The following is a 10905-nucleotide window of genomic DNA, read 5'->3' as shown; positions in this document are numbered from 1 at the left end:
CAGAATTAGTGATGTGGCAGTCAACTATTGGCTAGAAGCCTAGAAGGTTGATTTGGCAAATCTTATTGCACATGTGTGCTTCTATTTCGTACGAAGTTGGGGAAACTTAAGTAAAAAAGCTAAAGCTAACAAGTACGCATATGTATATAGTGAAAAAATAAAATAAAAGCATGAGTTGCAGCTGGGCAACCTTAAATCCGTACAGGCGTACACCAACGACCAACTTTTGTATATGTACTTTCATGAATGTACAACTTTTTTTTTTCAAAAGGTTTGAGACTTATATATCTCCCTATCATAACCTAAATTTTGTCTAGATAAGATTCGAACTAAGAATTCTAGAAGACGCAATATATAGAAGGTTTTAGGAAACATCCCTAGATCAATAACCACAACCATATGTATTCATAGTCGTGTAAGTAACTGAGTATATTACATGTATTAATTGAAATACTAAACAGACAAAATAAATTCGTATGCTTATTTTCCCCGTAGTTCCCATGGAATCATCGGTGACTGAAATTTTTTAGAAAATAAATTTATAGGTCTAGGCTTTTTCTCGACAGAGCATACAAAAGCAATCATCGTATTGGGCCTGAGCATACTAACTTTTATATGGGCCTAGATTACTTTGTAAGCTAACTTCTTAAAAAGCTATGTAAGCTATAAGCCTATAACTTAGTGAAACTCAATAACAGTAACGTATTAAGAGAAGGCACCAGAACACCACACCTTTTAAAAATTTCTAGCTGATTAAACAAGGTCGTATCAAGAGAAGGCCGAAGACTTAAGACGGGACTATTCACTATTGCATAGTCACGGGCAGACGAAAACAAACATATTGTGTGAAAAAAATGGAAGCAATTTCTGAAACAACAAAATTTAAGGTGACTAACAAATATTTTTCAGCAATCATAAATCTACTTATATTCTTTTACCAAATTTATTTTCTATAATGAGCGGTATTTGTTTTTACAATTTTTTAAATTTTTGAAAACGAAAATTCTGATAAAGATATTGAAAAAAATGTCTACGTATAAAATGTATGTTCTGGTCAATGATTTTTTGGAAATATTGAGGAGTTTTTTTTAAATAAAGAAAAGTACTGTATAAAGTAGGGATCGGAAGTTGAATTTTCGTTGTTTTAAAGACAGATTCACGTCCCTTTACTTAATTACGATTTTTGTATCTGCAAATGAATAGTGACGTGCGATATAATGGCGTGGAATATTATTTACAATCAGAAATTGTATTTCTTCCTTTTCGGGATTGCCTTTGAAGCAATACTAAGTGCCAGCATAATTTAATGTAGATGCTGACTCGAAGATTTTAGACTTTTCCTTAAAGCTAAAAAATAATAACTCAAAATTGTTTTAAGAGCATTAATTGGTATTTATTAGTAGAGGTCGCTATCCAATTAACTGACTTTGTTTTCACTAGCATGACTTTCCATGCTCTCTTTCTCTCCCTTTTTTTTTGTTTAGTTAACAAAACAAAGACTTCAACCCCAATCCATTTTATCTTTTACCATATGGTAAATCTCTTTAGGAATACCGATGGCCCTTTGAGGAACACTTTCTTACATACACACACAAAAAAACTTCGAATTCTGGCATTTTTACCAATAAGTTGTTGATGTTTAAAGTGACTTATTTACTTCAGATATTGGTGTGATATGAGTTTTAAAATAATGTATTGATTTGGACCAAAGTTTGTAACGGTTGACTCATAAATACACTTAAACGTTTTCAATATTTGATAAAGACAAATACCAACCAAAGCGTATATCCGTACTCCATCAGGAATGTGTTAAATGGAAAAGTTATTCCACGAGATATTTTAATTACTTAAGGTCCTACTGAAACAATTATTAAACACTTCTTCTATTGTTGTAATAGCAGTGTACTCACTTGAATAAAATTAGCAATTTCTTATAGTGATTTTTTTTTTAATCCATGAATATTGTTTTGAGAAGATTACTTGTTTCGAAAAATATTTTTATACGGTATATGCGTGTGCATTAACATGCATCGTTACCCTATGGAAGTGGAGTTAGGTCAGCAAACTTTAATGACTCATTATTCCACTTAAATTCTCATTTTTCGTCGGTTTAATCAATGTATTAAGTAGCCTTACCAGTACTCTATGTCTACGGTGAATTCGTCATACTCCACTTAATGTCATTGGGAACAAAAGATACTTGAAAATACTGAAACGTCATTAGATTACCTTAATGTAAATATTCCGTTACACTAAAATAAAAGAATCAAGCCAGATTGTTTAAGGCTGCAAGCGTGTGCATTTTGTATAAGAATATGATTTTCAAAATACTCCATCCGTTTCAAATACTAGATGTTGTGGAATATTTCTTCTCGTTTCAGAAATTAGATTTTTTTTTTCATTGAATGTTTTTTATTTTACCTTTTAGTTTACACCTAATTTAATACTAAAGAAATTTTCTAAATAATATGAATATACAAACAATGGTATACACTTTGTAATTGCAAATAAGTTTTTATACAGTATACATCATGTATAAAAACTAAACATATACTAAAATATATCTCGAAACAGAGAGAATAATAAAGTAACTTATATAAATTTCTCCAACTAACTTTGAACTAACCCGTGACTTAAGTTGCTTCCTTAATATGACAAATAAAAACATTGGGTTCTTTAAGATGCGGAATAAATACCAGTACAGTTGAAGTAAATATAATGAAATATGTTGACCAAATAATATAAGAGTATAATTTGGTTACCTCTTACTCTCTAGTAGTATCTAATTAATTAGAGCGTTTTTCAAATAATTAAAGATCAACTATTCATTCATCAGAGAAAATCCATTACATAACAATTTACAAAATAACATCCATCTCTTCCTTTCTGCATTTAATTTCTTTTCAATGAAACCCCCTGATTTTATCTATCATTTACAGAAATCGAACCTACAAAATAAAACCATTCAATTCTATCCCCCAAAGTTTTTTTCACATCGAAATGTTAAGATCAATCTTAGGCTTCTTCATGGCAGGCAAAGGAACAAACGAATGACACCTCGGGCATTTCGGATTGTTCTTTGCCACAAACACGTACGATAAGCACCCTGGACATCCAGCCGCCACCTGAGACGCCGCGACGGTGGCAGAAGCGGTTCCATCGTAAACGCCGTCATCTTCAGGAGATTGGCGTTTCTTTGTATCTTTCTCCGCCCTTTCCAAAGCCAATTTCACCTTATCTAGTGTGCAAACACTCGATAGATACGAGAGAGACTGATTTGGAGAAAAAGAAGACAGAGGAGGAGGAAGAGGACGAGAGATAGAAGACGGAACTAGCTTCAGTTCAAGGCTTGTGTCGTCGTCATCGTCGAAGAGGCTTAACAATGGTTTCGCCGGAAACTTATCGGAAATCGGTGGCACATTCAAATCTTGAAATCTTGGAACTGTTTGGTTGGTTTGGTCTTCGTGATGATGATGATGATGATGAGACGATGATGACGAGCTCGTTGAATTGCATTGTTGTTGCAGATACACTTTCCCTGACTGTTCAAAAAAATCACAACGAATCTATAAATCATTCAAATCTTTGGAAACCTCTCTGTTTTGTTAGTTTCTTATCTCCAAATTCTCTCGAGAACACGAAACTACAAAAATCAAGAAGAAAGAAAATAGCGACGAACCTTTAAGTCGAGACGTTTTTCCCATCCGTTAGGGACTTGGACGTCAAGGTCAAGCTCCAGCGACTGTTCGTCTCCTCCTCCTCCTCCACCCACACAACCGCCGATTCCGAGGAGATCGCGTGTCATGAGCGCCACCGTGGATCTTGGTCCGGTGGAATCTTTTACAACCGTCCGATCATCCTTGAACCTACTCAGTATCCGTACGAGAGAGCTGACGTCAGCAGCCATACCAAGAAAGCAGAGAGAAAGAGAGAGAGAGAGGGGAGGTCAGTTATGGGGTCTGTTAGGCAGAGAGAGAGTTATATAGATGGGGCCATTGTAAGAAAAACAGAGCCTTCTACTCTCAAAGTTAATTACGAGGACGGTTATAAGTAGTAAATTTATAGCCAATTAATTTCTTTCATTTATTGTGAATATACTAGGATACTTTTGTTTGCATGGAAATTCTTTATTGTTGTACCATCTTTTGTCTACCGTGAAAGATTTAATTTCATGTGTAATTTTGTATTCTACACCTTACAATCTGTGAAAGATAGTATATGAATCATTTCATATTTCATATTTTTGTCATACGTTTATAAACTGGAGATTGTACCCATTCCATTCATGCCTAAGTGGAAAAAGGCTAAGGTAAATATCATCAAACCCATAATTCAGAACTTTATGAATCATCTTTTTCATCGACGAACTAAACTTTCAAACTCTTTTTTTTGTTGTTGCCAACATAAGTATTAAATGAATAAATAAATAAGAGTAACAAATTAACAGCAAAAAGGCCAAAGAAAAGGTGTGGAGGGAGGAATTCAAGGAGGAAGCAGACACAAAGTGTAATAAATGCTAAGAAAATAAAACGCATTAAATGCATGGAAACTACAAGTAGATTCAAGCTTCTATCCATTAAATTACATATTTTACCCCTTGTCATACTCCTCTCTCTCTACTTGTTGTAATCATAATTTTCAAATTTTTCTTAGTCTTACGTTCAAATTCAATTAATTACTCAATTAACTACACGCATTGATGAACCATGTATTTAATGCACTTCGTCTTCTCTTTTTTATTGGGCACGTCAAAGATATTTAATGAAGTAGGTATTGGTACGAATGTGGTATTTAGAGTAAACCACCATTAGTATTATGTGTTTAACACCAATCTATATCCCTTTAGCAAAAAAGATAAAACAAGAACATATCCTTCATATATTTCTTGACTTTTCGAAATCTTATTAGAACCAAACTCTTACACATATTAAGGCCATAGGTTGGATATGTTTTTTATGTCCCCAATAATTTCAGCCACTATTCAGTCTGTCTATACCTATATTCTTTCTGTTGTTGCATACCTATATTCGACTATGGTGAATTAGTTTATATTTTAGAGTAAAATATATTTTTGTTGTGAGTTAAATTTTATGATTTATGAGTTTAGAATTTCAACTTTTATATTCATGGTATATTTTCTAAGAATTTAACGTTTGAAATTTAGAGTTAAGGATTTCAAGTTAACTGAAACAAAAAAAATTATACTACTATTGTTATAATTTGATATAAATTTAAATTATTTGATAATATTCATTTAATATAAAATTATAGAGAACTAAATTAAATAAAGTAACCGTTATAAGGCGTTAGAAAAAAACTTTTCAAGATTGTATTGTCTTTTTTAGAACCTTTGTCGATAATATATAATATGGACAACGATATTACCATTAAAATTTATAATGTTCTATTATCTTTTTAAAAATCCAAAATGTCATATACGTTTTTTGTCAATAATATATAATCTATACAATGATATTAACACAAACTGCTAATTTATCAGTCAAATTTATTATTTAAACTTACAACGTTCTATTACCTTTTGAAAAATTAAAATATCGTTTATTTTTTTGTCGATTTTATATAATACAAACGATATTAACACAAACAACCAACTTACTAGTTAAAATTTATAACGTTCTATTTTCAAATTTTAAAATCTAAAAATATCAGTATTTATGTTTTTTGTCAATAATATATAATACGTAATGATATCAACACAAACCATCAATTTACCGGTCAAAATTTATTATTCAAACTTGTAACGTTCTATTGTCTTTTTAAAATATAAGAATATCATTTATATTTATAATCTACAATATATATAAATAATATCAACATAAATCAGCAATTTACCAATTAATTTTTATTAATTAAATTTATAAGGAAAAGGTTTGATTATTATTATTATTATTATTTTAAAATATTTTTTAGGCTAGATTGTTGCATGGGCTCTTGACCACGTTTGACGTATCTTTCCGTCGGAGGTGGCAACGAACTTTTCCGTTCATCCAACTAATCCAATAAGGCAATTATCTAACTTTTTTCTTTCACTCTTTTCGTACACAATTTTATGTGTTTTTGAATCTTTGATAATCAACGCATTTAAAGTATTTACTTTCTCTCTCTTTTTTTTTTTAATTAATCGGAAAATGTGCTCAACATGCAAACTGAATTAATGACGGTCCTTCTTTACATTGGTAGAAACAACACATACTCGAAATTTAAGTGCTAATTACTACCAAATGCGTATGGTTTATTTGCTAGTATCCGATAATAAGCAAAAAAATTGCAAAAATGTATATTGGTGGGACAACTAGTTAAATGGAGTTTCTAGGAAAATAAGGAAGGTGTGCATTTAAGAGCTTTAAATAATAACGTTGAAAACGTTATGATAAACATAAATTTCTATTTCCTTATAGTACAAGTAAAAAGGTGAGGAAGTGATGATGCTCACGGGCGATATTCTCATGACACCAGCACAATTAATAAAACACTTTAATTTTCAACACACACAATACTGTTCAAAATACATGCACGTACCTTTTATTTTTCATAAATTATAACATGTATCAAATTTAATAAGTAAGCGGGCAATATAGATGGACACAACGTTCTTAATTTTTCAATTTTTACACATATTAAATAAAAAAATAGTGATTACGTTATATAATTAAAATAATTATAAATGCACTATTCCTAGCTCACACTAAACACTTGATTCCCATAATCATGAACCAGTAGTAATTCATGCTATTTAAACATCTCTCGTCATATTTTGTTAACGTAATAGTACATAAAAACTGAAAAATTAATCTCCATGGGTTTTAAAGATTTTCTTCACGAAACGGAAAGAGTTTTTAATTTGGAGTAGTTGGTTGGAACAAATAAAGTATTGTACCAAACAAAAATTTATTTATTTATTTTGTCTATATTTCTAGCAGAAATCAATATATGCGAGTTACTCCTAACTAGACGGCTAAGCCCTAAATGTATACAGGGAGACACATATAGTAATAGTATGAATTAAATTGGACATATATTTATTAATGGTAGCGAGACTGGTCTTGGGATTTGAATGCATTTAAAGGCGAGATCGGTAAGGGTTTTTAATACAAAAATTAAATGGCACTCACCTTTTATGTTCACTTTAATTGTTAAAAAATGCATCTGAAAACCTTAAATTCCGAGGCCATAAGGAAGTTGCAGCAGTCTGAGATCGGATTTTCCACCACCAACCAACTTTTTCAATATTTCTTAGTATTTTTTTGTTTGCTTCCAATGTACAAATGGTTCAATGTTCCTTTTACCAAAATTTTGTTGACCTTTTAGTGTCTGGAATATGGAGTCTGTTTCAAGTTGGCTTTATTTGTTACATAACCAAATTTTGGAGGGAGTATTCAGTTAACAATATTTGTATATTTTATATACAAATACACTATGTTTACCCTAGTATTTACCTTTAGTTTAAGATTATATTAAGTATTGTAAAATTATTAAACAGGTGTTAGCCTGTTAGGCTTATATTTTTATATCAAAGGTGATAACGTAAAAGAAATGACATGTCATCTGTACAAAGACATGAATCAACAGACAGTAATTTACTAATTGTAGATGCAAACTCCAGGGAAATCACGGTTACAATTTACAAGGCAATGTAGTCGTCACTTTTGATCCTACGTATAATCTTCCATGCAAATCACGATTCACGCATTAGCCTAATCAAACAAACATTATTAAAAATTACAATCATCTCGGTCGCATTCACCGCCGCACCACTATCAAACTTACATTGGCTGAAAATTCGAAAATGAAAATCACTTATAGTTTTAGAGGATTGGGCTTAAAGACTTTAAAAGCCCATATATCTATCATATCTTAAGCCCATATAAATGTAAAGCTACAAATGTTTCAAAACCATATTATTCAGATTTGTTTTTTAACATCAGCAAATGCATTTATTTTGCATGTATGATGATAGAAAACTCTATATGTATATAATAACGAGAAAACATTTCTTTGTTTAAGTTATATATACTTAAACGTATAAATAAGTTAGGTTTTTACATAATATTTTAGTTTTATTAATATTCTTTTCTATTATCAGTATTACTTTTGTAATTAACCTAAATAAATATTTGTTTCGTAGAATTTATGTCGTTAAATCTTATTTTTTCCGAGCATGCTGTACAGCATAAAATCTGTACTAATAACATTGTTTATTTCAATTTTTAGTATTTATGTATGAGCTTTCCTTAAAAATTGATAACAAGAATTTTTTTTGTCAAAGGTTCTTCATAATTGATAAAATTTTTTAATAAAATAATAATAATTAACGATGCGTCATGCATATGTAATGTGATCGTCTCTCTTTTTCTCAATCCATCACGTACTTGTTTTGTTTCTTACATTATGCGTTTTTTTTTTTTTGAATTATATATAAATTTATGAGTCCTGTGTTTGGACCTTATGAGTGATTAGTTAGGTAGTCATAACTTATGAAAAATGTCATCACTATTTAAGCAAATCCTCTACCAACCAACTCCTATAATTGTAAAAGTTTTATTTATATATTTTCCAAGATTAGGTGCCACACTGGAGTTACTTTATAATTATTCGATCGACCAATGTTTTCATTTTTCAAGTTATGGAACACACGTCATGCATGTAATGATTAGGTAATTTTAATCAACTATATTTTTGTTCAATTAACATAGGAAGACATGAGAATCTGTAGAAAAAAAAACATAGGAAGACATGACTCAGCATATCATATTCTAAACTTCCATTATTCTGAATTAATCACTTGCCAGATGTATAATGTATTATCATTACATATTAATTGTTGAGATGTAAGTTGTTATTTATAAACTCAGAAACTCCAAAACATGAAAAAGTTCATCCATTACAATCAACTATATTTTTGTGTGTAACTTGTGATATATGTATTTCTTAAATTATTTTTAAATTATAAAAATTAAACGCGAGAGGCCAAAATATATCAAACAATGCGTGCATGCATTCTTAAACTATTATTACAAACTTCCTCGCCACTTGGTTTGGTCTCTTTGATTGATAATGTGCTCTTGTTGTGGTTGTTGTATGTTTGTTTCCTAATAGGTGTTACTCGATCTGGAGGCACTTTGTAACTTTTCCCATTTAATGAAGGTAAGTTTTAGTAAAAAAAAAAAAAAAAAAAAAAAAAAAACTATTATTACAACAACATCAATAAATAGACATATATTATAATTTCTAATTCAAATAGTTTATAGTTGGTTTATGATGTGAACACACTATTATATATACATAACTTGTTCTATTAGACCATTGTTATAAACAAAAAGTCAGTGAATATGATCTTGACGTTGAATGATTTTGACCAAATCGAATTGCAGTAGGGATGCATTTCTGAATTTCATTGCACATAAGGCAAAGAAAATATAAATCTCTTTTGTTTTTGCCAAGAAATATACATATAATCCTAATTAATTTGTTTGGCAAACAAGATCTTGCTCAACTGCTACCGACGTATGAGTATGACCATTAGTATCACACCAGTCACCAATCAAATGCATAATCAAATCTATTAATAAAAACATCTTTCTATTAGTAAAAAACTTTGGTGTTTCACCAAACAAATACATTATATTGTACATACATACTGTCACCAAACATATATACATCCTCTATTTAGTATTTTTGTTTTGTAACTTTTGTTGTAGAAAAAAGAACAAACGTTGCAATCAATTAAAAATATGGTTCTCTATTCAAACATGAAACAACTATAGAATAGAGAGAATTATATTGTTAAACAGTTGAGCTCATTTCAGTTTTATACATTTTAATACGTTTGAGACCGAATAGTTGAATTAGGGAGCCATCTCTCCTTTAAAGGGATAATATATGACGCTCACCAGTACTAGTCCAAAGTATAATTTTATACATTTTAACATAGAATTATTAATTTGTTGTACCACATTTATGCAGTCCAACCGCAATAAGATATAGACCAAATTTCTTATATTGTAACATACGTTCACCACTCTTCGTTGCTAGCTAGTTAGCGGTACAAATATTAAAAGGCAAATTCAACTATTATTCACACCTTAGTAAACAGAAAATGTACTACGGATTCATTTCATTGTACTTGTGGTATTTTATTTACGAAAACGGGCGGCCGAACCAAATCAAAGACTAGAGACAGAGGCGTGCCAATAGCAACACGTTTGCTTTCGTCATGCAAATTGGGATATTTCAACTTTCTTCCATTTTTTCAACCTAGTTTACTAAACTTTTCTTTTTCCAGTGCGAACCTAATTGGTTCTAGTTAAAATAACATTTTCGTAAGTTGTTCACCAAACAAAGGAACATATGATTATAACTTTACTAGAGATGCATGCACAATAATGCTATTGTCGAATAAATACTTATATCTTCTCCAAAAAAGTTTCTTTATTATGTTAGAAGATCCATCAATATACTAATTGATTTTTGGTTATATGTTTTGATTTAAAGACAAAACTATACAGGACATGCATGTGAGAACAAAAATTGTTGTTGTTGTAGTTGCTAGTTGAGTTTTATTTATGTTGCCAAAATAACACCATGTCAACTTTAATTTTCGTCATATAATTTAACGTAAGCATGATGTGTTTCGTCATATCTTGTTTGGCATATGGAATATAAATCATACTATTGATTTGGAATCTTTAACTTAACTTCCTATTAAGTAAGCGATTGATGCTGATATGTATGTTTCTTTAGATTGATGAACGTAATATTAATCAGTAGTGGATATACATTGTATCTTTAGAATTTAGGTTAGTATATTATGGCCAAAATGACTAAATTGAGTACCATAAACTAAAGTTAAAGTAGTGGTAAAAGCTTACGATATTGTTTTATAAC

General features: G+C 30.3%; 1 protein-coding gene and 1 long non-coding RNA gene across 2 annotated transcripts; both read right to left on the bottom strand.

Moving 5' to 3' along the window:
- Positions 1-222, bottom strand: AT1G05233. The gene has a single exon (NR_138859.1). It is a non-coding gene; the product is annotated as an other RNA (long non-coding RNA).
- A 2561-nt stretch (positions 223-2783) lies between these two features.
- On the bottom strand, positions 2784-4207 carry AT1G16500 (filamentous hemagglutinin transporter). Its single transcript, NM_101515.3, has 2 exons — positions 3680-4207; positions 2784-3542 (listed from the first exon to the last, which is right to left on the bottom strand). Exons 1-2 carry the CDS (start codon positions 3905-3907, stop codon positions 2991-2993), a joined length of 780 nt encoding a protein of 259 aa, NP_563999.1. The 5' UTR covers positions 3908-4207; the 3' UTR covers positions 2784-2990.
- Positions 4208-10905: the final 6698 nt, after the last annotated feature.

Source organism: Arabidopsis thaliana, assembly GCF_000001735.4.
Source record: "Arabidopsis thaliana chromosome 1 sequence".
NCBI lineage: Eukaryota > Viridiplantae > Streptophyta > Magnoliopsida > Brassicales > Brassicaceae > Arabidopsis > Arabidopsis thaliana.
The sequence above is the reverse complement of the archived record's forward strand: the minus strand, read 5'-3'. Positions and strand labels throughout refer to the sequence as shown.

Excerpts from the sequence above, each read along its gene's own strand:
- AT1G16500 (NM_101515.3), bottom strand. The coding sequence starts at position 3,907 with ATGGCTGCTGACGTCAGCTCTCTCGTACGGATACTGAGTAGGTTCAAG. Across the intron at positions 3,543-3,679 it reads AAAAACGTCTCGACTTAAAG|TCAGGGAAAGTGTATCTGCA; the intron begins GTTCGTCGCTAT and ends TTTTTTGAACAG.